Raw genomic sequence first — 27,039 nt, 5'->3', positions numbered from 1 at the left:
TAAAATTATGAAACAGCGTCACCATGTGGCATAAAATACACTAAAATAATAAGGCAGGAAAAATCTCCGGACAATGTTGATGAAGTTATCTACATCTCTGCATTTATTTTTATTTATTTATGCATGATATTGGTGTAACTGTCGTCGGGTTCCCAAACAATATGAATAACAATTGTATTTTGTATGTTCCATTTGTAGTCCGTTTTCTTTTTTATTGATAGCTTGAGCGCAATGAGAAATAACAAACAGAATGACAGGTAGGTTATTCAAATAACATAACTAGCAATAGTTGTGTCACCTCAATAAAATAAAAGGCTGTGCATTGCCATCTAAACGGTTAGGGCCAGCCAACGGCAGTCATTGGCGACGAATATGAAGCGAGGGCCAGCCAACGAGAGCATACAGGTTGCAGTGGTGGGTAGTATATGGGGCTTTGGTGACTAAACAGATGGCACTGTGATAGACTACATCCAATTTGCTGAGTAGAGTGTTGGAGGCTATTTTGTAAATTACATCGCCGGATCAAGGATCTGTAGGATAGTCAGTTTTACGAGGGTATGTTTGGCAGCATCAGTGAAGGAGGCTTTTTTGTGAAATAGGAAGCTGATTCTAGATTTAATTTTGGATTGGAGATATTTAATGTGAGTCTGGAAGGAGAGTTTACAGTCTAACCAGACACCTAGGTATTTGTAGTTGTCCACATATTCCAAGTCAGAAGCGTGCAGAGTAGTGATGCTAGATGGGCGGGCAGGTGCGGGCAGCAATCGGTTGAAGAGCATGCATTTAGTTTTACTTGCATTTAAGAGCAGTTGGAGGCCACGGAAGGAGAGTTGTATGGCATTGAAGCTCGTCTGGGGGTTTGTTAAAACAGTGTCCAAAGAATGGCCAGATGTATACAGAATGGAGTCGTCTGCATAGAGGTGGTTCAGAGAATCACCAGCAGCAAGTGCGACATCATTGATGTATATAGAGAAAACAGTTGGCCCAAGAATTGAACCCTGTGGCACCCCAATAGAGACTGCCAGAGGCCCGGACAACAGGCCCTCCGATTTGACACACTGAACTCTATCTGAGAAGTAGTTGGTGAACCAGGCGAGGCAGTCATTTGAGAAACCAAGGCTATTGAGTCTGCTGATAAGTATGCGTTGATTGGCCAGGTCGATGAAGACGGCTGCACAGTCTTGTCTTTTTTCGATGGCGGTTAAGATATTGTTTATGACCGTGAGCGTGGCTGAAGTGCACCCATGACCAGCTCGGAAACCAGATTGAATAGCAGAGAAGGTACGGTGAGATTCGAAATGGTCGGTGATCTGTTTGTTAACTTGGCTTTCGAAGACTTTAGAAAGGCAGGGTAGGATAGATATAGGTCTGTAACTGTTTGGGTCTAGAGTGTCTCCCCTTTGAAGAGGGGGATGACCGCGGCAGCTTTCCAATCTTTAGGGATCTCAGATCATTTTAGAAAGAGAGGGTCCAGATTATCTAGCCCAGCTGATTTGTAGGGTTCCAGATTTTACATCTCTTTCAGAACATCAGCTATCTGGATTTGGGTGAAGGAGAAATGGGGAAGGCTTTGGCAAGTTGCTGTGGGGGGTGCAGAGCTGTTGACCGGGGTAGGGGTAGCCAGGTGAGAAAGCATGGCCAGCCGTAGAAAAACGCTTTTTGAAATGATCGATTATCGTAGATTTATCAGTGGTGACAGTGTTTCCTAGCCTCAGTGCAGTGGGCAGCTCGGAGGAGGTGCTCTTATTCTCCATGGACTTTAGTGTCCCAAAACTTTTTGTGCTACATGATGCACATTTCTGTTTGAAAAAGCTAACCTTAGCTTTCCTAACTGATTGTGTATATAGGTTGCTAACTTCCCTGAAAATGTGCATATCACGGGGGCTATTCGATGCTAATGCAGTACGCCACAGGATGTTTTTGTGCTGGTCAAAGGCAGTCAAGTCTGGAGTGAACTAAAGGCTATATCTGTTCTTAATTCTACATTTTCTTGAACTAGGCATGCTTATTTAAGATGGTGAGGAAAACACTTTTAAAGAATAACCAGGCATCCTCTACTGACGGGATGAGGTCAATATCCTTCCAGGATACTCGGGCCAGGTCGATTAGAAAGGCCTGCTCGCTGAAGTGTTTTGAGGAGCGATTAACAGTGATGAAGGGTGGTCGTTTGACCGCGGACCCATTACGGACACAGTCAATGAGGCAGTGATCGCTGAGATCCTGGTTGAAGACAGCAGAGGTGTATTTAGAGGGCAGGTTGGTCAGGATGATAACTATGTGGGTGCCCGTGTTTACAGATTTAGAGTTATACCTGATAGGTTCCTTGATAATTTGGGTGAGATTGAGGGCATCTAGCTTAGATTGTAGGACGGCCGGGGTGTTAAGCATATCCCAGTTTAGGTCACCTAACTGTACAAACTCTGATGATAAATGGGGGTAAATTAATTCACATACAGTGCCTTGCGAAAGTATTCGGCCCCCTTGAACTTTCAGGCTTCAAACATAAAGATATGAAACTGTATTTTTTTTGTGAAGAATCAACAACAAGTGGGACACAATCATGAAGTGGAACGACATTTATTGGATATTTCAAACTTTTTTAACAAATCAAAAACTGAAAAATTGGGCGTTCAAAATTATTCAGCCCCCTTAAGTTAATACTTTGTAGCGCCACCTTTTGCTGCGATTACAGCGGTAAGTCGCTTGGGGTATGTCTATCAGTTTTGCACATCGAGAGACTGACATTTTTTCCCATTCCTCCTTGCAAAACAGCTCGAGCTCAGTGAGGTTGGATGGAGAGCATTTGTGAACAGCAGTTTTCAGTTCTTTCCACAGATTCTCGATTGGATTCAGGTCTGGACTTGGCCATTCTAACACCTGGATATGTTTATTTTTGAACCATTCCATTGTAGATTTTGCTTTATGTTTTGGATCATTGTCTTGTTGGAAGACAAATCTCCGTCCCAGTCTCAGGTCTTTTGCAGACTCCATCAGGTTTTCTTCCAGAATGGTCCTGTATTTGGCTCCATCCATCTTCCCATCAATTTTAACCATCTTCCCTGTCCCTGCTGAAGAAAAGCAGGCCCAAACCATGATGCTGCCACCACCATGTTTGACAGTGGGGATGGTGTGTTCAGCTGTGTTGCTTTTACCCCAAACATAACATTTTGCATTGTTGCCAAAAAGTTCAATTTTGGTTTCATCTGACCAGAGCACCTTCTTCCACATGTTTGGTGTGTCTCCCAGGTGGCTTGTGGCAAACTTTAAACGACACTTTTTATGGATATCTTTAAGAAATGGCTTTCTTCTTGCCACTCTTCCATAAAGGCCAGATTTGTGCAATATACAACTGATTGTTGTCCTATGGACAGAGTCTCCCACCTCAGCTGTAGATCTCTGCAGTTCATCCAGAGTGATCATGGGCCTCTTGGCTGCATCTCTGATCAGTCTTCTCCTTGTATGAGCTGAAAGTTTAGAGGGACGGCCAGGTCTTGGTAGATTTGCAGTGGTCTGATACTCCTTCCATTTCAATATTATCGCTTGCACAGTGCTCCTTGGGATGTTTAAAGCTTGGGAAATATTTTTGTATCCAAATCCGGCTTTAAACTTCTTCACAACAGTATCTCTGACCTGCTTGGTGTGTTCCTTGTTCTTCATGATGCTCTCTGCGCTTTTAACGGACCTCTGAGACTATCACAGTGCAGGTGCATTTATACGGAGACTTGATTACACACAGGTGGATTGTATTTATCATCATTAGTCATTTAGGTCAACATTGGATCATTCAGAGATCCTCACTGAACTTCTGGAGAGAGTTTGCTGCACTGAAAGTAAAGGGGTTGAATAATTTTGCACGCCCAATTTTTCAGTTTTTGATTTGTTAAAAAAGTTTGAAATATCCAATAAATGTCGTTCCACTTCATGATTGTGTCCCACTTGTTGTTGATTCTTCACAAAAAAAATACAGTTTTATATCTTTATGTTTGAAGCCTGAAATGTGGCAAAAGGTCGCAAAGTTCAAGGGGGCCAAATACTTTCGCAAGGCACTGTATGGTGTCCAGGGCACAGCTAGGGGCTGAGGGGGTCTATAACAAGCGGCAACGGTGAGAGACTTGTTTCTGGAAATGTGGATTTTTAAAAGTAGAAACTCTAACTGTTTGGGCACAGACCTGGATAGCATGACAGAACTCTGCAGGCTGTCTCTGCAGTAGATTTGCAACTGCGCTTCTTTTGACAGTTCTATCTCGGCGGAAAATGTTGTAGTTGGGGATGGAAATTTCCCAATTTTTGGTGGCTATCCTAAGACAGGCTTCAGACACGGCTAGGACATCAGGGTTGTCGGAGTGTGCTGAAGCAGTGAATAAAACAAACTTAGGGGGAGGCTTCTGATGTTAACATGCATGAAACGGTTACAGTAATCAAAAAATCATAGCGCCTGGGGAATAGGAGTGGAACTAGGTAGGGCTACAGGGCCTGGGTTAACCTCTACATCACCAGAGGAACAGAAGAGTAGGATAAGGGTACGGCTAAAGGCTATATGAACTGGCTGTCTAGTGCGTTGTGGACAGAGAATAAAAGGAGCAGATTTCTGGGCGTGGTAGAATAGATTCAGGGCATAATGTACAGACAATGGTATGGTAAGATGTGAGTACAGTGGAGGTAAACCTAGGCTTTGAGTGATGATGAGAGAGGTTTTGTCTCTGGAGGCACCAATTAAGCCAGGTGAGGTCTCCGCATGTGTGTGGGGTGGGACAAAAGAGCTATCTAAGGGATTTTGAGCGGGACTGAGGGTCACGTTTGCATGGGTCAAACAAAAAAAGTCTAATGATTGGTTGACAATAGAGCCTCCCACAACGCAGGCGATGGCTGCATGAGGAAGTTGGCGAAGAGCAACTGCAGAAACTTTCAGTCGTCTGCAGTAAAAACTTCCTCACCTTTGTATTTGATTGCAATATTCATGCAGTCTTTTTTATGTATTATTATTTAGAAAAAAATATTGTCACATACACTGGATAGGTGCAGTGAAATGTGTTGTTTTACTAGGCTAATATATGGAATAGTTTTAAGATGGTCATACCTTGGATCATTAAGCTATTAGATTTAGAATTTTAGGACCCCTTTATGTATAAAGAAAGTGATAAAATATTGAATTTGGCCTTTACTACTACAACCCACAGAAACACATTGAATAACACATTCATGAATGGCCAAAAAATGACAGTCAAAAAATAAATCATAAGGAAAAAGGTTTTGAAGTGTCTGTCCTGTGTCTAGGAGATATAAGAAAGCTCAGGAAATATTTACGTTTTTTGGACACATATTTAACCCCATATTTACCCTCATACTTAATAATAATAGTCTGGGTATCCATTTGATTAGATGTTCAGGAGTCTTATGGCTTGGTGGTAGAAGCTGTTTAGAAGCCTCTTGGAACTAGACTTACGGTACCGCTGACTGTGCGGTAGCAGAGAGAACCATCTATGACTAGGGTGGCTGGAGTTTTTGACCATTTTTAGGGCGTTCCTCTGACATCGCCTGGTATAGAGGTCCTGGCAGGAAGCTTGGCCCCAGTGATGTACTGGGGCATACACACTACCCTTTGTAGTAACTTGCAGTTGGAGGCCAAGCAGTTGCCATACCAGGCAGTGATGCAACCAGTCAGGGATGCTCTCAATGGTGCAGCTGTAAAACCTTTTGAGGATCTGAGGACCCATGCCAAATCTTTTCAGTCTCCTGAGGGGCAATAGGTTTTGTTGTGCCCTCTTCACGACTGTCTTGGTGTGCTTGGATCATGTTAGTTGGTTGGTGATGTGGACACCAAGGGACTTGAAACTCTCAACCTACTCCACTACAGCCCCGTCGATGAGAATGGGGGTGTGCTCGGTCCTCCTTTTCCTGTAGTCCACAATCATCTCCTTTGTCTTAAATCACGTTGAGGGAGAGGTTGAGTCCCGTGACACTTGTGGGGGTTGTACCTCAAAACGGAGAACACTATCACGTTGGTAACAATAATTCGGGAGACAGGTGCAGGAATGCGTAATAATTTTATTAGGCCCCAAATTACGGTGTGCCGTGTAAGGGCACGAAGACCAAACAAACACCAAACAAACACGTATACAAAACACAGGGTTGAAACCCAAACAAAAGAGCGAGGAGTACCTCAAATAAATACACACGCGCACAATGATTAACACACGGGACAAGACCCGTAATCATCTGCTCAATCCACAAGGGCACGAAAGCCCAAAACACACAGCACAGGTACTCACACGCATCAACGGACATTGTAACAATATTCGACCCCCAATGAAAACCAAAGGGCACATATATACAAATACTAATCAGTGGGAATAGGGGACGGGTGTGCATGATGAAAGGTCCGGAGGGATCCGTGACAAACCCCATTGTGTTTGTTGGAGTGTTATCATTTCATAGTTAGCAGGCCAAACCGTTCAGACGCTACAGACGGAGCGATTTTTGGGATGTCTCCTGGTCTGACAAACAGCTCTTTAGCTCTACCACTTTCCACCGCAGATGCGGAAGGCCAAAAGACGGATGTGGTGGATTGAGACCCAGCCCATGCAAAACCAGATATCTCTAGCTTAAATTAACAGTTTTGATGGGTATTTTTGTAGTATGTTAATTGGATTGATGCGCGGGTGCGTCAATAGACTCTTAAGGATTTTAAGTGCCGTGCTCAAGGGCCCGTCAGCAGATTTCTTACCTTGTCGGCTCAGGTATTCGAACCATCGACTTTTCGGTGACTGGCCCAATGCTCTAACCTGCCACCCCAATCAACATGTTGTTGCTGCAAGTCGGACAATTTTTATCCCCATAAAGCTTAAATCATACAGATGCTGAGACACGATAGTCCGGTGTCCCACTGTGACATAGCTACTTGACTCTGAGACCACCATCGGCCGAAGACGCACCGCCCGAAAGCACACCTCGCCACAATTTCCAATCCGGTAAGCTCCAGTAAACTTCCTCTATTCATTTGAATGTGTTGCCAGTTGGAGAAATTGCTTGAGCAGCGCTGAGAATGAGAAAAGTATGAAAGCCAACAGTCCAATATTTTAGAACACTACTGTGCATACATGTTTTGGACTATGATAAACCCTTCTACAGATTCACCATCGAGAGTATTCTGTCGGGCTGCATCACCGCCTGGTACGGGAATTGCACCGCCCGCCCGCAACCTACCCGCTCTCCAGGACATCTACAGCACCGGTGTTACAGGAAGGCTAAGAAGATCATCAAGGACCTTTAGCCACCCGAGCCACGGCCTGTTCACCCCGCTACCATCTAGAAGGCGGAGACAGGGTGCGTCAAAGCTGGAACCGAGAGACAGCTTCTATATCCAGGCCATCAGACTGTTAAACAGTCATCACTAGCTGGCTACCACCCAGTAATCTACCCTGCACCTCAGAGACTGCTGCCCTATGTACTGTACATAGAGTCATCGAACACCATTCACTCAACTAATGTTTACATACCGTTTTACCCACTTTATATGTACATACTGTATTCTAGTCAAAACTCATCCTTTATAAATACTGCTATACATATCTTTTCTATTAATATACTGTCCATACTGTCAATACACACTATATTCTCAGAGTACTCTGTTCTCTTGGCCCTCCCACCCCTACGGGAATGTGCAGCCCAGTCCAAGCTCTTCTTTATCCTGGCACCCCAATGGTGGAACCAGCTTCCCCCTGAAGCTAGGACAGCCTATCCTATCTTCCGAAAACATCTTAAAACCAATCTCTTTGAAGAGCATCTTAAATAATTCAGAATGCCTTTTGTAAACTAACACTCAGACATGACTTTTTTTTCACACTTTACTAGCTCTGACTAGAAAATGTACTTACTGTGATGTGGTTTTCCCACCTAGCTTTTAAGATACAAACCGTAAGTAGCATTTAATGTTTTAAATGTTGGATTATGTGTGTATTGTTAATGTATTGTTAGTTATTACTGCACCGTTGGAGCTAGAAACATAAGCATTTTGATGCACCTATGTTAACATCTTCAAATATGTGTATGCAACCAATAAACTTAGATTTGATTTAATGCAACACACTTCGAAAGGCGGTGGTCTCCGACTTGACAAAAGTGATCCACTTGAATACGCCCATCGCCTACAAACGTGAACGTGGGTTGAATATATTCATACTAAACTATACTTGTTCTTGGTTCACACAGGTTTGCAAACGCCACGTACATTTAGCTTCATAGCACCTTGACCAACACATTTGAGGAACAGTTTGACTGACACATCTTCTGCCCAACTGACTGCCAATGCGACTATTTCACAAAGCGACGAGAATATTTCTACCCAATGAGGATAGTTGAGCCCACGTGGGGGCGTTACCATGGCAATTAGCCGGTAGGTTGATCTTACTACTAGGAAGAGTTGTCACTAGTTACCCCAGCCATAAAGTCAAAATTGGCATCGTAAAAAAAATATATGTTGCTTTTTGGTCTTAATTTAAGATTATGGTTAGACATAAGGTTAGCAGTGTGGTTAAGGTTAGGGTTCGGGTTAGCTTTTAATTCGGGATATCAAGAAGAAGGACTATCTATATCTTTTTTTTTTTTTTAAATAGGCGGGGTTTGGCATAATTGTGACTTTGTGGCTGTGATAACTAATGATGACCACTAGGGTTAGGAAGAGACTCTGGCCGGTGTGTAGTGCATGACAGCTGGAAACGGACTCCAGTCTTTTTAACGTTAATTTTAACGTCTCAAAAGCGCAACGTGACAGACAATTACTTGAAAGTGGCAGCTGTCAAAGTAAGTTTCTGTTTCTCTTAGCTTTTAAATGACATTTATTATCATGCTATTATGGATAAATGACAGTTCAGTAACGTTAGTTGGACCAGTTGAAGGGAAATCATCCACAGCCTACTTGTTCGACACTTAAGTAGGTATTATGATGTTTCCGGTATTTCTTACACATATAGCCAGAACTCATTATTATCAATAATATTATCAGGAAAGACCCACAATATGGACCTGATCAAATTAGATAGCTAGATCACAGATGTAACAACAGGTTCAAAACTACTGGATGCTGCTGATGTGGTCGTGTCGTGAAGTAATACCTAAACAGGTTCTCTTTCAGGTGTTAAAGCCCAAGAGAACTGGGCCAAGTTCAGTTGCCAAACGTTGTCGATAGAAATGCCTTGAACAGAGTCGACATTTTAATTACATTTTGTATTGAACCTTTATATAACTAGGCGAAGTCAGTTAATAACAAATTCGTATTTACAATGGCGGCCAAACCCGGACGACGCTGGGCCAAATGTGCACCACCCTATGGAATTCCCAATCACGGCCAGATGTGATACAGCCTGGATTCGAACCAGGGACTGTAGTGGTGCCACTTGTACTGAGATGCAGTGCCTTAGACCACACCGCTGCACCATTCGGGACATGGGACATTATGCCTTGTTCTACATGTCGGAGAGGCATTTTTGTTCTACATAAGATGTTTCTATCTGAATGTTCCAAAACGTTATGTCCTGCTGAACACACTCCCTGGTTTATCCCACAGACACGTGAGTGGCACAATCACCACTGTTTTCTTTTGGTGGGGAGGTTACTGTGGAGATTGAGATTAAACTAGTTTAACATTTTACTTGTCAACACATTGGTCAATAGGGAGGAGTGTGTGTGTGTGGGTTCACTGGTTGCAAAATCAATGGCCCATTTCCCAGGCCAGTGAGCTTACTGTAAGAAGGTGATGTTTACAGTATAAACCTATTTGTTCTTATCACTATGAAACATTTAGGAATGTAATATACACTCTATACATAAAGAGCTCCATTGGCAACTGGCAATATCAATTACGTACATATACGCTCAAACAGATGCTGTACATCTTGCCATTCTATGTCTGTGAAAAATAGATTGTTATTTCATTTGACCAATTGTGAAATATGACATTTGTCTGTTTTATATTCAGCAATTTCTCATAGTTTCCCTTGAAGCAGCTGTTGTGTAGCCAATAAACCTTAGCCTGGTGATGTTTTCCTGTGTACTTTCCCTTGAAGCAGCTGTAGCCACTTATTAACCTTAGGCTGGTGATGTTCTCCTGTGTACACAGATGTTGTGGAGTAAAGCCTTCTGCCGCTGCCCTGTGCTCGTCCTGAGCTTGTGGTTCTGTGTGGAAGCAGTGCCCATCGCTGTGGACAAGACTAAAGTGGAAACCCCAGAGCAGAAACTTGAGGCGCCACAGAGTGTGGTGTGTGTGTGTGTGTGTGTGTGTGTGTTGCAGTACTTATGTGCAATTTGATGAAGAAGTGATAACGACTGTGTAGGAAGCAGATGGTCTTTTTAATACTTGACAAATAATATTTTGAGACTGGCTAAGGCTAGGCTATTTGAACGCATAAGAAAGAAGAAAGGCACTCTGAGCATCAATAATGTGTAAGAAAGAGGAAGTGCTGCAGGAAAAGGAAGGAGGTTTAGACCTAGGCCATATGAATCCAATGTGAACCTCTCCCCTTTCATCTCTGTCCCACTTACGCACTACAATGTGGATTTTGACCGTTTTTTGTTTGTTTCAGGACACGGGGCTTCACTATGACCGCTACCTCAGGGAAGTCATTGATTTCCTGGAGAAGGACCAGCATTTCAGAGAGAAGCTCCACAACACAGACATGGAGGACATTAAGGTACCCCAGCAGCTACAGCATTTGCAGGGTTGTGTTTATTAGGCACCAAACGGGGGGGGGGAAACAGTGAGGGACTACCCAGACTTGTCCAATAAGAAATGCTCATTTTATTTTCTGCTGCAAAATGTTTAACTGTTTGTTGCATGCCCTAATGAACATGACCCCGCTGGCCTCCTGGTCGGTTTCCATTTATTGTTATTGGTCACTCAAATCTCTGGTTGCGTATGTTTCTGAGCAGCAAGGCAAACTGGCCAAAGAGCTGGACTTTGTCGGCCATCACGTGAGGACCAAACTTGACGAGTTGAAGAGGCAGGAGGTGAACAGGCTACGGACACTCATCAAAGCTAAACAAGACGTTGAGGGAGGGCATGGTATGCTGGTCTGTTGTTCAAATATGTCCCTTCCTGTCCAACTGGCAGCCATCCTATCAGCAGGAACTTTTGTCCAATTGACAGGACATATGATGCAATCCACCACCAACATCCTAAGCTTGATGTAGTCCGTCACATAGGAAAATGGAAGTGACTCGAGGCTATTGTGCAAGTAAATAGGAACGTGTCACATGTTGTGAAAATGTCCATGTTGACACATTTTGGAAGAGGGTTTGAGGTACTACTAACAAGCATGGTCTTGCACACAAACAAGACCATGCTTATATTGGGACTGCCAGAAATACCTGGCTGCGGTCACTGCCAAAGCAAGAGTCAGTCATCAAAACAATCTCTCAAATTCCTGTGAATTCTTAGCCCAGTCTTTTAGCATTGCACTACCATTGTCTAATATCCGCAATATTAATAACTGCTTGGTGTCATCATTCAAAAGAGGTGTGAGTGACTAGTTTATTATTGTTACGAGAGGATAATAAGGTACAATATTCTAGAGTAAAGGTCACTCTAATTTATTACAAACACAATTTATTACAATGATTGAATTGTGGATACATTTGAGCTGTAACTATACAATTACCTCATCATATGAAGTAAGCATATACTTTTTGGCAGCAGTTGTCAGCAAGCAATTTGTAACCACTTAAATCGTACAGAATTAGTTTCCCTCCTAATAGGAAACTTCTCCCCCCCTCCAGAAATGAACCACAAGGCGCTGCTCATGCAGTTTGAGTACATGAACCACATGAACCCACACACCTTCGAAGTGGAGGACCTGGATAAGCTTATTAAATCGGTAGGAATGTTGTTTATACACACACTACAACATGATGCAATGTTTAAAATGACCACACAATGGTTCTTGAAACCACCCTGCTCAGAACATATGGTGCATGGACCAAAATTATGCCAGGGTCCATACTCGAAAAGAGAGTTTAAAAGTTCACATGCTGACAATGGCCTGACAGCTGAAATGTTTGCTAGGCACTTGATGCCTCTTGAATGAATAAGCATAAAATAACTTTTAAACTCTTCTGAGCTAGGACATCCATTTTGAGCCAACAGCCCAAAGGGGTTATAGTTTTGAAGCTAACTTATTGTTTGAATAGCAAATGTATTGGAAAGTTCATCCTGACCATGCACATGTGTTCTGTCTGGTGATGTTAGACCATGGAAAAATGTTTAGAGGACGACAGTGTCCCCAGGACATTTAAATGGTCGATTTGACCTATAGGGGTCTTTGAATGACCTTTTTAATGCTCCTCTTTATCCATGGTGAACAAATTAACATTTTTGTTGCTATTAACAATCCTGAGCTTTCACTTGTAGATTTAATTACACAGAGGTAGTGAAGCATTCTGAACTATTTGTCCTTTGTTGGTGAGAGCTGGCTTGCCAGAGGTAAAGGGCCAAATCAGCTTTGACAGTTGAGAGCCTGGGGTTGTGTGTGTGTGTGTGAACTAAACTTGAAAATTCAAGATTTCTCCTCGGTAAAGAAGGACGCAAACCTACTTCCTGTTTTTCTTGATATCTGAATTAAGACAATTTTGCACATTTACACTCAACTAAAAGTGATTTCAGTTTGAGCTCTGACCTTTCCAGTGCCTAATGTGAATCCTTTGGTTGCGCGCTACTTCTAAGTGATGAGTCTGAAATCAGTGATGTTGCTATGTGAACTAATATCATTTGCACTTAAAACTAATCGTCAAGAGCATGTCACATCCTTTCTCAGTCTCTTCTATAATAGTCTTCTATAATAGTATTTTTATTGGTTTGAAATCCATCCAGATCCATGGGTAACTAGTCTCTGACACAGAACTGTGGACTTAAATAGTATTTATTTTTCTCAATTCCACATCTACCCAAATCTAAAGCCTTTTCAGAGGTATCTAAGGCTAGGGGTTGACTTGAAATTGTCCTTTTGTTTTCATTTGTTCAGTTCTCGTTCTCTCCTTTTCCTGGTTGATATTTATATAGGCTACCAGTGACCTGGAAAACTATGACAAGGATCGTCACGAGGAGTTTAAGAGGTACGAGATGATGAAGGAGCACAAGAGGAAGGAGCACCTGAAGAACCTCGACGAGGAGCAACGCAAGGACGAGGAACAGCACTACGAAGAGCTGAGGAAGAAACACGCAAACCATCCCAAAATCAACCACCCTGTAAGACATTTACCCTGCTACGATAACTAAACCCAAAGCTAAATACCATGCGAGACATTTACCTTGATACTGTAACTTAACCTAAATTCAACCACCCTGTAAGACTTTTACAATGATACCATAATTAAACCCTCTATTGCATGACTGCACATTTACCCCAACATAATGGTTAGGCCTATTCCATCAACAATTGCGGCAATAAAATAGTTCCCACTGCCAATTTGTTGCATGAACCGTTTCACTGGCCCAAAAATTATCCACCCATCGAGCATCATATTGTTTGATCAATATTTAGGGAAATTTACAGACAATTTGCTGTTTCCATCAGGCTAATTTATCCAACAGCTACTTTACTTGCTGAAAAAGGGTTGGACGGAAACATGATTGCATTAACTAAACCCTAAATCAACCACCGTATTGGACATTTCAATCAAATGTATTTTTAAAGCTCTTTTTACGTCAGCTGATGTCACAAAGTGCTGTACAGAAACCCAGCCTAAAACCCCGAACAGCAAGCAATGCAGATGTAGAAACATGGTGGCTAGGAAAAACTCCCTAGAAAGGCAGGAACCTAGGAAGAAACCTAGAAAGGAACCAGGCTATGAGGGGTGGCCAGTCCTCTTCTGGCTGTGCCGGGTGGAGATTATAACAGTACATGACCAAGATGTTCAAACGTTCATAGATGACCACCAGGGTCAAATCATAATAATCACAGTGGTTGTAGAAGGTGCAACAGGTCAGCACCTCAGGAGTAAATGTCAGTTGGCTTTTCATAGCCGATCATTCAGAGTTAGAGACCGCATGTGCGGTAGAGAGAGAGTCGAAAAAAGCAAGTCCGGGACAAGGTAGCACGTCCGGTGAACAGGTAAGGGTTCCATAGTCGCAGGCAGAACAGTTGAAACTGGTGCAGCAGCACGACCAGGTGGACTGGGGACGCAAGGAGTCATCAGGCCAGGTAGTCATGAGGCATGGTCTCAGGGCTCAGGTCCTCCGGGAGGGAAGAGGGAGAGAGAGCATACTTAAATTCACACAGGACACCGAATAAGAAAAAATACTCCAGATATAACAGATTGACCCTAGCCCCCAGACAAACTATTGCAGCATAAATACTGGAGGCTGAGATTTTACAATGATACTATAACTAAACCCAAAATCAATCACCATGTAAGACATTTACCTTGACAATCAACCACCCTCTAAGATATTTCAGTGATATTAAACCCCAAATTACTGAACCCCAAATGAACTAGCCTGGTCTTCAATCTTTTTTGTTCTGTAGACCTATAGCCAACCATATGAGTTGGCTATAATGCAAAAACAGATCTAGGATAAGACTACAACTTTACCACCCTGTAGGAATTTACAGTGATACTAATCTAACAAAGACCCCGTTACTGTATATGGGTTTTTCTATAAATAATGGGGCCAATGTGTGACATTGGGATAAACATTTTCAAAGTGGTTTGAAACAACAACAACAACAACAACAAAAATATATATATATATATAACTCCACCTATACAACAACATAGGCCAAGGACTATACAGTGCCTTCAGAAAGTATTCCACATATTGTTGTGCTAGAGCCTGAATTTAAAATGAATTACATTTGAGATTTTTTTGGTCACTGGCCTACACACAATACCCTATAATGTCAAAGTGGAATTTTTACAAATTACTATCAAAAATGAAAAGCTGAAATGTCTTGAGTCAATAACCCTTTGTTATGGCAAGCCTAAATACATTCAGGAGTAAACATTTGCTTAACAAGTCACATAATAAGTTGCATGGAATCACTCTGTGCAAATAATATTGTTTAACATGATTTTTGAATGACTTCATCATCTCTGTTCCCCACACATAAAAATAATTGTAAGGTCCCTCGGTTGAGCAGTGAATTTCAAACACAGATCCAATCACAAAGACCAGAGGTTTTCCAATGCCTCACAAAGAAGGGCACCTTATTGGATGGGTAAAAAAAAAGCCGACATTGAATATCCCTTTGAGCATGGTGAATGTATTAATTACACTTTGGATGGTGTATCAATACACCCAGTCACTACAAAGATACAGGTGTCCTTCCTAACACAGTTGCCGGAGAGGAAGGAAACAGCTCAGGGATTTCACAATGAGGCCAATGGTGACTTTAAAAGAGTTAGAGTTGAATGGCTGTAATGGGAGAGAACTTTTGATTTGATCCTTAGTTATTGGTCATATATCACATCATATAATACAATCGGTGTAGACTTTAGTCAAATGCTTACATACAGTGCCTTGCGAAAGTATTCGGCCCCCTTGAACTTTGCGACCTTTTGCCACATTTCAGGCTTCAAACATAAAGATATAAAACTGTATTTTTTTGTGATGAATCATTCAACAAGTGGGACACATTCATGAAGTGGAACGACATTTATTGGATATTTCAAACTTTTTTAACAAATCAAAAACTGAAAAATTGGGCGTTCAAAATGATTCAGCCCCCTTAAGTTAATACTTTGTAGCGCCACCTTTTGCTGCGATTTACAGCTGTAAGTCGCTTGGGGTATGTCTCTATCAGTTTTGCACATCGAGAGACTGACATTTTTTCCCATTCCTCCTTGCAAAACAGCTCGAGCTCAGTAATGTTGGATGGAGAGCATTTGTGAACAGCAGTTTACAGTTCTTTCCACAGATTCTCGATTGGATTCAGGTCTGGACTTTGACTTGGCCATTCTAACACCTGGATATGTTTATTTTTTAACCATTCCATTGTAGATTTTGCTTTATGTTTTGGATCATTGTCTTGTTGGAAGACATCTCCGTCCCAGTCTCAGGTCTTTTGCAGACTCCATCAGGTTTTCTTCCAGAATGGTCCTGTATTTGGCTCCATCCATCTTCCCATCAATTTTAACCATCTTCCCTGTCCCTGCTGAAGAAAAGCAGGCCCAAACCATGATGCTGCCACCACCATGTTTGACAGTGGGGATGGTGTGTTCAGCTGTGTTGCTTTTACGCCAAACATAATGTTTTGCATTGTTGCCAAAAAGTTCAATTTTGGTTTCATCTGACCAGAGCACCTTCTTCCACATGTTTGGTGTGTCTCCCAGGTGGCTTGTGGCAAACTTTAAACAACACTTTTTATGGATATCTTTAAGAAATGTCTTTCTTCTTGCCACTCTTCCATAAAGGCCAGATTTTGCAATATACAACTGATTGTTGTCCTATGGACAGAGTCTCCCACCTCAGCTGTAGATCTCTGCAGTTCATCCAGAGTGGGCCTCTTGGCTGCATCTCTGATCAGTCTTCTCCTTGTATGAGCTGAAAGTTTAGAGGGACGGCCAGGTCTTGGTAGATTTGCAGTGGTCTGATACTCCTTCCATTTCAATATTATCGCTTGCACAGTGCTCCTTGGGATGTTTAAAGCTTGGGAAATCTTTTTGTATCCAAATCCGGCTTTAAACTTCTTCACAACAGTATCTCGGACCTGCCTGGTGTGTTCCTTGTTCTTCATGATGCTCTCTGCGCTTTTAACGGACCTCTGAGACTATCACAGTGCAGGTGCATTTATACGGAGACTTGATTACACACAGGTGGATTGTATTTATCATCATTAGTCATTTAGGTCAACATTGGATCATTCAGAGATCCTCACTGAACTTCTGGAGAGAGTTTGCTGCACTGAAAGTAAAGGGGCTGAATAATTTTGCACGCCCAATTTTTCAGTTTTTGATTTGTTAAAAAAGTTTGAAATATCCAATAAATGTCGTTCCACTTCATGATTGTGTCCCACTTGTTGTTGATTCTTCACAAAAAAATACAGTTTTATATCTTTATGTTTGAAGCCTTAAATGTGGCAAAAGGTCGCAAAGTTCAAGGGGGCCGAATACTTTCGCAAGGCACTGTATGAGCCCATTCCCAACGGTGTAGAGTTAAAAAGTAAGACAAATGTCTGCTAAATCAAGGAATTTTTATTTGACCTTCATTTAACTAGGCAAGTCCGTTACGAACACATTCTTATTTTCAATGACATCCTAGGAAAAGTTGGCTAACTGCCTTGTTCAGGGACAGAACGACAGATTTTTTTTTTACCTTGTCAGCTCGGGGATCCGATCTTGCAACCTTTCAGGTACTACGCTCTAACCACTTGGCTACCTGCCGCCCCAAACAGTAACACAATAAATAAAAAACACAGAAGGCTATATGCAAGGAGAACCAGCAGCAGCGTGTGAGGAAGTGTGTGTGTGTGGTGTCAATATGCATGTGTATGTGTGTTTTGTGTGCTTGAGCTTATGTATACAGTTGAAGTCCATGATTCCATGTGTGTTGTTTCATAGTTGTGATGGCTTTACAAGTATTCTACAATGTAGAAAATAGTACAAATAAAGAAAAACCCTGGAATGAGTAGGTGTGTCCAAACTTTTTACCGGTAGTGTATAAAATGCTGATTATTATCAATAAGTTGTCCGGCATAGGAAATCCTTACTGGTTCCCTAGTTTACACTGTATATGTGTATTTCTATAAACTGTACTAGTGAAGAGTGTGTGTGTGTGTGTGTGTGTGTAGGGAGGTCAGGACCAGCTGAAAGAGGTCTGGAAGGAGTCTGACGGTTTGGACCCAAATGACTTTGACCCCAAGACCTTCTTCAAACTCCACGGTAAAGTTCACACAAGTAGCCATTCACAGGTTCAAAAAAGCCTAATAAAATAGTGTCACGTTCTCAAATTACACACCAATCACAATGGACCTTATTAAGAAATCATCAAGTTAAGCACTTTTTTTTTATTGAAGCCATTTTCTTTTTTCCTCTTTTTTTGCAGACAACAACGGAGATGGCTACATTGATCAACAGGAGCTTGAAGCCCTGTTCACTAAAGAGGTGTGTGTGTGTGTGTGTGTGTTAACTCGAGCAGGCCCAGAGTTGAAAAATGTGTTGTTTTTTTTGTAGCTGGAGAAGATGTACAGCCCTAATCTTGAAGAGGATGACATGACAGAGATGGAGGAGGAGCGACTGCGCATGAGGGAACACGTCATGAATGAGGTGAGCTGGCAGGAGGGATGGGGTATGATGGAGTCACTGAGTCATACAGACACACACACACACACACACAAAATCAACACTGCTTCTTCAGTCAACCTATTTGCTGATGTTTCATTCCTTTCATCTGTACTCAGGTGGACACCAACAAGGATAGACTGGTCTCCCTGGATGAGTTCCTGATTTCCACAAACAAGAAAGAGTTCCAAGAGCCAGACAGCTGGGAGGTAAGGGACAGGCAACTACCGCCACCTCAGTGTGGTTTCCTGCTGAAGCCTGAAGTGGTCAAGAGGAACTGAATGCCATTGACCCTAATAATGGTGCTTCTACCCTCCACTCCTCTCTCCACATCTTCTCCTCTCCAGACTCTGGAGCAGGCCCCAGCCTACACGGACGAGGAGATGCAGTTGTTTGAGGAGCAGCTGGCCCAGGAGGAGAGCAACCTCAAGCAGAAGAACGTAGAGCTGCAGAAACAGAAAGAGGAGCTGGAAAGGCAGCAGGAGCAACTTGACGCCCAGAAAGCCGAGCTGCAGCAGGTAACCTACCTCATATCAATGTTAGCATTTATAAAATGTCAGAATCGCAAAAACTCCCGTACGGGCTCAGGAGAGACGAAAGTCTCATGATTCCTCCGAAACACAACCCAACCAAGCCGCACTGCTTCTTAACACAGCTTCTTAACCCGGACGACGCTAGGCCAATTGTGCGTCGCCCCACGGACCTCCCAGTCGCGGCCGGCTGCGACAGAGCCTGGGCGCGAACCCAGAGTCTCTGGTGGCACAGCTAGCGCTGCTTTGCAGTGCCCTAGACCTCTGCGCCACCTGGGAGGCTTATTGTAACTTTTTGGAACTGGGTCATCGCTCTCTGTTTTCTTGGGGTCAAATAACATCTCCATCTCTTGTCTGTCTTGTCCTCAGGCGGTGGAACAAATGCAGATAATAAAATTTGAAAAAGCAAATGCGGCCGTTGAGGTCAAAGGTCAGTACAAGTTGCCTTCAGTAATAACATCCTCTATTATTGACTAGTATTGCCAACATGAATAATGACCATCGGTCGAATCCTAACTTCCTCTTAAGCCAAATTTTCACTTGGTCAAGCATTGATGTCAATGGAAGATGAAGTGAAAATTTCGAGGAAGTTAGAGGAAAATCCTATTTGTTTCAAACGCGATTATGTGCTTTAGATGGAGGAGCTACAGTAGCAGTGCCCCCTGGAGGTCAATCATTGCCAGTACTACCAGGAGACAGCCAACCTCTACCCCCGAGTCACCACCAAGACTTACCTGCACACTCTTAGCGGGCCCGGCAGCTTTTTCTGTGTGTGTGAATCTCTTGATGTGTGTGTGTGTGTGGGCGCTCATGTGTTTTTGTGTGCATATGTGTGTAAATTAATCTTGCAACGAATCCGTTTTAGTTAGTTTTAATGTGTTGTCGGCGCTCTACGCTCCCACATTATACCCGGACGCACACATACAGTCCAACAATTTCCAGAGACCAGCTAAACCAATCAGAATGAAGCCTTGGATTTTGACCCACTTCCAGTCGTCGCATTCCGGAGCTGGCAGGAACAGCCAGCACAACCAACGAGACTTGAAATAATTGCTGAACCAGGCATTTTGTAGACAATCCACTCTTTTGTTATTAGTTATTTTCCCTCTTGCCACAACCAGCACATGGTTCGATATGGGAAGTCATTTGGTTGAGAAGAGGGTTTTGTTCCTGAATACGTGCAATGTTTTGTTTTCTACCTAGTTAGGTATGCTACCCCGTGGGATTATTTCTGTGGGGAAAGATTTGTTTAAAATACAAAATACATTTTGGTTAAATAGTTTACGGAGGTGGGTCAAATGAATGTCAATTTTGATATGCTGCTTGATAGTATGCTGTCATGATAAATAATGTAGAACCTTACCTGGAGATGGTTTACTGTGAGAACCTTGCTGATTCATTCCTGATATTAATAATTGCCCATACAGATACATTAAGCTAGAGATACATTACTGTAGTACAGAGATGCATTACACAGATACATACAGAAACATTACTGTAGTACAGAGATGCATTACAGATACATACAGAAACATTACTGTAGTACAGAGATGCATTACAGATACATACAGATACATTACTGTAGTACAGAGATACATTACACAGATACATACAGATACATTACTGTAGTACACAGATACATTAAGAAGGTACTGTAGTAATTTAATATTGGCCGAAAGAATGTTTACATGCCACAAACTGCTAATTGTTTTTGTGTAACAAAAATGCCCCATTTGATGTCGACTTAGAATGTTGTAAATTGTTTCATTGTGGTTGATAGGGACAATAGTGATAATAAGGAGTCTTAAATGACACATTCATCTTCATTTCCAGTGTCTGTATTTCTGTGTGTGACCTTGTCTTTATTTGTGAGAGTATATATTATGATCACAGTTTAGGACCAAAGTCTATTGTGGGGATATAATAAAAATAACAATATATTTCATTTGTATAGCGCTTTTCATTGCAGTGTTATCTCAAAGTTCTACATAGGCAAAAATAATGATAATACAAATTACTATTAAAAACCCATTTAGAATCAAGGCAGGAAATAGCAATAGTCGTCTAGGTGATAAAAGGACTTTCCAGATTAGCACTAAGAGAGGCCTGTTTTAAATTCTGATTGATGGCGCGGCTCTCAGATGGTCAATGAGAGAATTCCATAGGCGAGGGGCAATGGAGCAGAAGGCCTGGTCCTCCATAGTACGGAGAATTGTCTTCGGGACTTGAAGCAGTGGTGAGTTGCTGTAGTGTTAGCCAGTGGAGTTCAGCAAGAATGGGGGCGATGTGGGCTGACTATCTTGGAGAAATTGTAGCCTCTGAAGTGGCCCCCTGAACGGAGCGTTGCCATAGTCAAGCGGGGAGAGGATGAAGGCGTGGACGAGTTTAACTGCGTCTGCCTGGGAGAGTGATGGTTTGAGAAGGGGGATATTTCTTAAATATGTTTTATATGGGCATCAAAGGACAATCGACTGGTTGCATTTCTGACTACAGTAGCCATTCTCTTGTCCACCCAATATTTTACACACTGAAACACACACAGTACCCATCATTACATACAGAGATGCACTCAGGGGCCAGTTTCATGAGAATAGTTTGCTCCTACAGACAATGAGTCACGTGGCCGTGGCTTGATCTGTAAAGCAGGCAGACGGGCATCAAGGCATTCAGTTACTGTTAGATTGACCGTTAGAATGGGAAAAACGAGTGACCTAAGCGATTTTGAGCATGGTATGATTGTCGGTGCCTGTTGCGCCGGTTCCAGTATCTCAGAAATGTCCGGCCTCCTGGGCTTTTCACTCACCGACAGTGTCTAGGGTTGACAGAGAATGGTGCGACAAACAAAAAACATCCATTCAGCGGTAGTCCTGTGGGTGAAAACAGCTTGTTGATGAAAGAAGTGGAAGGAAAAAGGCAAGAATGGTGCAAGGCAACAGGTGATCCACAAACGGACAAATAACGGCACATTACAGCAGTGGTGTGCAAAACGACATCTTGGAACGTACAACTCTTCGGTCCTTGTCACGGGTGGGCTATTGCAGCAGACGACCACACCGGGTTTCAATCCGATCAGCGAAAAACAAGAAGTGGCTCCAGTGGGCACGCGATCACCAACACTGGACAATTGAGGAGTGGAAAAACATTGCCTGGTCCAACGAATCCCGGTTGATGTTGCTTCATGCTGATGGCAAAGTCAGGATTTGGTGTGAACAGCATGACTCCATGGCCCCATCCTGCCTGGTGTCAACAGTTCAGACTGGTGGCGGTGGTGTAATGGTGTGGGGAATGTTTTCCAATTGATACCAAATCAGCAACGTTTGGACGCCACAGCGTATCTGAACATATCCAGACCCCAAATAATTCAGGCTGTTTTGGAGGCAAAGGGGGGTCTGATCCGGTACTAGATGGGTGTACAAAACATTAGGAACACCTGAATGGTGCACATACACAATCCATGTCTCAATTGTCTCAAGGCTTAAAAATCCTTCTTTAACCTGTCATCTCCCCTTCATCTATACTGTTTGAAGTGGATTTAACAATTGACATCAATAAGGGATCATAGCTTTCACCTGGATTCACCTGGTCAGTCTGTCTAATGTTTTGTAAACCCAGCGTATATATGATATTAATTTTTGATTTTTTTTAAACCACCAGTTTTGTAGAAATGATAATTGACCTATATATTTTGAGATAACTGGCCTGTTTCTGCCCTACACATTTTTTTTTACGAACAAATCAGTCCCAAATGTATTTTTGCTTGCACCATTGTGTTGCTTAAACGGGTATATATAGTGCCTTCGGAAAATATTGAGACCCCTTGACTTTTTCCACATTTTGTTAGGTTACAACCATATTCGAAAATTGATTGAATTGTGTTTTTTTCTCATAAATCTACACACAATACCCCAATATGACAAAGCAACAACAGGTTTTTAGAAATGATTGCTAATTTATAAAAAATAAAAAAAATAACTGAAATACACATTTACCTAAGTATTCAGACCCTTTACTCAGTACTTGGTTGAAGCACCTTTGGCAGCGATTACAGCCTCGAGTCTTCTTAGGTATGACGCTACAAGCTTAGCACACATATATATTTGGGGAGTTTCTCCCATTCTTTTCTGCAGATCCTCTCAAACTCTGTCAGGTTGGACGGGGAGCTTTGCTGCACAGCTATTTTCAGGTATATTCAGAGATGTTCGATCGGGTTAAAGTCCGGGCTCTGGCTAGGCCACTCAAGGACATTCAGAGACTTGTCCTGAAGCCACTCCTGCATTGTCTTGGCTGTGTGCTTAGGGTCGTTGTCCTGTTTGAAGGTGAACCTTCGCCCCAGTCTGAGGTCCTGAGTGCTCTGGAACAGGTTTGCATCAAGGATCTCTCTGTACTTTGCTCCGTTCATCTTTCCCTCGATCCTGACTAGTCTCCCAGCCCCTGCTGCTGAAAAACATCCCCATAACATGATGCTGCCACCACCATGCTTCACCGTAGGGATGGTGCCAGGTTTCCTCCAGACGTGACGCTTGGCATTCAGACTTAAGGGTTCAATCTTGGTTTCATCAGACCAGAGAATCTTGGGTGGGCTGTCATGTGCCTTTTACTGAGGCGTGGCTTCCGTCTGGCCACTCCTTAGTGGCCACCATAAAGGCCCGATTGGTGGAGTGCTGCAGAGATGGTTGTCCTTCTGGAAGGTTCTCCCATCTCCACAGAGGAACTCTAGAGCACTGTCAGAGTGGCCATTGGGTTCATGGTCACCTCCCTGACCCCCGAATTTCTCAGTTTGGCCGGGCGGCCAGCAATAGGAATAGTCTTGGTGATTATAAACTTCTTCCATTGAAGAATGATGGAGGCCACTGTGTTCTTGGGGACCTTCAATGCTGCAGAAATGTTTTGGTACCTTTCCCCAGATCTGTGACTCGACACAATCATGTCTTGGAGCTCTACCAACGTTTTTTTCTCTGTCATGCACTGTCAACTGTGGGACATTATATAGACAGGTGTGTGCCTTTCCAAATCATGTCCAATCAGTAAAACTTACCACAGGTGGACTCTAATCAAATTGTAGAAACATCTCAAGGATGATCAATGAGCTAAACTTTGAGTCTCATAGCAATGGGTCTGAATACTTATGTAAATAAATAGCTAAAACCTGTTTTTGCTTTGTCATTATGGGGTGTTATGTGTAGATTGCTGAGTATCTTTTTTTTTTTTTTTTTTTTTAAATCCATTTTAGAATAAGGCTGTAACATAACAAAATGTGGAAAAAGTCAAAGGGTCTCAATACTTTCCAAAGGCACTGTAATTTATTTTTGTCACCATTTTGTCTCATTGAAACAGGCAAGCATTGTACATAGCCCAATATTGAATTGTTAACATGGGAAATACTTACTTCCTCCCCATAAAGATTTCGAAGAGAGGGCCCCTGCCTTCACGAGGGGATATATTACACAAGTGCCGTTTAGAGAAAAAAGTGCAGCTTTAAAGTTAATGTCCTGCAATTATACACATTTTACCATGGGGCAGAGAGAAACGTTTAAAGTTTGAAAAAAAAATTCATGGCGTTCTACTCATTTTTGCATTGGGTGGAGAGAGAAATGGGAAGTTTTAAAGCAAATTTCCTGCATTTCTACATATTTTGCCATGACATATCCCGCGTTCACATACTATCAGTGTTATCGGAAATTCCTAGTTCTGACTGGGAAGTTTGCCTTGAATGACCCTCCAAGTCAGAATTACAAGTGGGAGGCTCAGAGAAAATGTTGTGGCCCGAGTTGCCGGGTTGTGACGTTTCACCACTGACATTTTACCTTTCAACCAAAAGATGACAACAAATCCGTTTTCTGACAACCTCAACCCTATCAATATAGATAATGTAGCTACTCTGACAATATTGTCAATGTTAAGCAAGCACCATTAGTTAATAACTTATCAAGCTCGCTAAAATCTTATTGGTTTGTAGTATAAGTGTTCCGGCCAGAATGTACATCAATGACAATAAGTCATTTTTCTGACATCACATTTAAGAAATAGGAAGTTCTGACACACACGTGAACACGGCATTATGCCACGTTCATATGATATCTGAGTGAGAGTGACTAACAAAATCAAGAGGTCAGGGCCCCTGGACACATATCTTGCGTGCCCGGTCAGCAATTTGGCCATGATTACTACAAAGTTTAGACAGCAGGCTAGACTAATTTACCTAGCAATCTATAAAATGTTAAACGACATGGGCTAATTGAGTGACTATCAGCGACTGACATAACAAGAGGAAAACTGCTGACAACCGAAGTTCGAAATTCCACATTGTGTATTCTACTACTATACTGCTAGTTGACTTCCCTACATTCTTTTTATAATAATTTGATTGGGGGCCCCCTAAAAACGGAATTGGGTGTGGTAGGGGATTCGATTAACCCATTGAGTTCCACCATAACGCCGGTGTGTTTTGAACTTCTAACCCATTTGAATCATTATGGGTTTGAGCTACAGACTTCTGGGTTGGAACATTTGGATTTGTCTATTTCTTCTTCATCTGTAGATACCAACCAGTTTGTGTAATTAACGGGGGCTGAGCTAGAGCGGTGTTTGTGAGACAAGGGCGAATCCCGAAGGGGCCTGGTGCCAGGTATTTAAAAAATAAAAAAAACGTCTGTAGATTCCGAATGGCTTGAGCAACAAACTATTAAAAGGTATTTATGAAAGGCTGAGATTCACGAACATGCTTTGCTCTTTGATGTCCACAAACTACAATAGAGTCATTAGAAGGTAAGGGGTTCTTCTACATAGAAGATCATAGGAAATCCTAGGACATAGTGTCTACAATACTGTAACAAACTCCACATAGTTGTCATCGACTAGTTAGATATTAATTTCCCAGTGAGCAAACCATTTCTGTACAGCTTTCATATGAATTCATTTTTATCGGGTTTTTGCTTTGGCAGCCTTTATATACATATCTCTATATATATATATATATATATATATTTTTACTTTTGTCAATAAAACGGATTTTGTAAAATAGTTGTGTTCCACTTGTAGCCCTGGTTATCCTGAAAAGAAATGGGTAAAACACTTCATTGTGAGGCTAAATACAGTATAAGAGCTGGACATGCAGATGAATGAAAGTCATCAATGAAAAGAGCATTTTTTGCTGGGTGTCACACCCTGATCTGTTTCACCTGTCCTTGTGCTTGTCTCCACCCCATTCCAGACGTCGCCCATCTTCCCCATTATCCCATGGGTAATTATAACTGTGTTCTCCGTTTGTCTGTTGCCCGTTCGTCTTGTTTGTCAAGTCAAGCAGCGTTATGTCTCAGCTCCTGATTTTCCCATGTCTCTCTTTTTCTCGCTCCTGGTTTTAACCCTTGCCTGTCCTGACTCTGAGCCCACCTGCCTGACCACTCTGCCTGAGCCTGCCTGCCGTCCTGTGCCTTTGCCCCTACTCTGGATTACCAACCTCTGCCTGCCTTGACCTGTAGTTTGCCAGCCCTGTTGCTATAATAAACATTGTTACTTCAACACAGTTTGCATTTGGGTCTTACCTGAAACGTGATACTGGGCTCTCGGGACTGATAGGGCTCAAATGGTATGGTTAACTGTGTAGGAGGAGGGTGAAAAGTAATTGCATTCATTTTGTAACCGGCTGCGTCCTGGGCATGAGACGAGTGTCCAGTTCAAAGCGGATAGTAAACCTTGCCCAACCGGGGCACCCACTGTTCAATTTGAGAAGGGCGTTCCTCCCTCACCGGTTTTGCCCGGTCATGTCATGGGCCATAGCCCGGTGCACCCTGATTCAGCCTAATTAAACTCCCTCAAACCCAACCCACTGCTTATCTGAAAAGCAACTTTGGTCTTTTCTAACTCCAACCTAACTAATTATACAAAAATAAACTGGAACCATGAACAACATACTTCATATATTCTAATAACTCGCATTTGAGAATATTTAATTGTTTGATTTATTCCATTTTAAACTTCAGGCCCTAACCTAGGAACAAAACAGTTTGTTTCTCTCTTGAAGTTGCCTGCAGGGCCACGTTCAGTTGCAAAATGTTCTTGAACATTGCAGATAGAAATACACAAATAGAGCCGAAGTGATTTCTTATTCTACATGTCGGAGTGGCATGTTAATTCTACATAACATATTTCTATCTGAATGTTCTAAAACGTTGCGTCCTGCTGAACGCGCCCCAGTTCTCTCTCTCTCTTTCTAACCCCACCCCTCTGGCCAGAACCAGGAAGT

At 42.4% G+C, this 27,039-nt stretch overlaps 1 protein-coding gene across 2 annotated transcripts; it reads left to right on the top strand.

Moving 5' to 3' along the window:
* Nucleotides 1-7,786: 7,786 nt before the first annotated feature.
* LOC110492166 (nucleobindin-2) lies at nt 7,787-20,737 on the top strand. Of its 2 annotated transcripts, none has more exons than XM_036951029.1 (13): nt 7,787-7,914; nt 10,115-10,252; nt 10,578-10,685; nt 10,924-11,056; nt 11,770-11,867; nt 13,049-13,234; nt 17,778-17,868; nt 18,032-18,090; nt 18,160-18,252; nt 18,387-18,476; nt 18,615-18,785; nt 19,167-19,227; nt 19,433-20,737. In XM_036951029.1, the coding sequence occupies exons 1-13, from the start codon at nt 7,879-7,881 to the stop codon at nt 19,543-19,545; spliced, it is 1,377 nt and encodes a 458-aa protein (XP_036806924.1). In that variant the 5' UTR covers nt 7,787-7,878; the 3' UTR covers nt 19,546-20,737. The 2 variants fall into 2 exon arrangements, with proteins under 2 accessions (XP_036806924.1, XP_021421906.2); XM_021566231.2 differs by lacking the exon at nt 7,787-7,914 and adding an exon at nt 8,644-8,799.
* Nucleotides 20,738-27,039: the final 6,302 nt, after the last annotated feature.

Source organism: Oncorhynchus mykiss, chromosome 2, assembly GCF_013265735.2.
Source record: "Oncorhynchus mykiss isolate Arlee chromosome 2, USDA_OmykA_1.1, whole genome shotgun sequence".
Taxonomy (NCBI): Eukaryota; Metazoa; Chordata; class Actinopteri; order Salmoniformes; family Salmonidae; genus Oncorhynchus; species Oncorhynchus mykiss.
The sequence above is the reverse complement of the archived record's forward strand: the minus strand, read 5'-3'. Positions and strand labels throughout refer to the sequence as shown.

Bases quoted from the DNA above. Each gene is read 5' to 3' on its own strand.
- LOC110492166 (XM_036951029.1), top strand. From the start codon at position 7,879: ATGTGGTTTTCCCACCTAGCTTTTAAGATACAAACC. The intron at 11,868-13,048 runs GTAGGAATGTTG...ATATTTATATAG, and splicing joins TGGATAAGCTTATTAAATCG to GCTACCAGTGACCTGGAAAA. The intron at 13,235-17,777 runs GTAAGACATTTA...GTGTGTGTGTAG, and splicing joins ATCCCAAAATCAACCACCCT to GGAGGTCAGGACCAGCTGAA.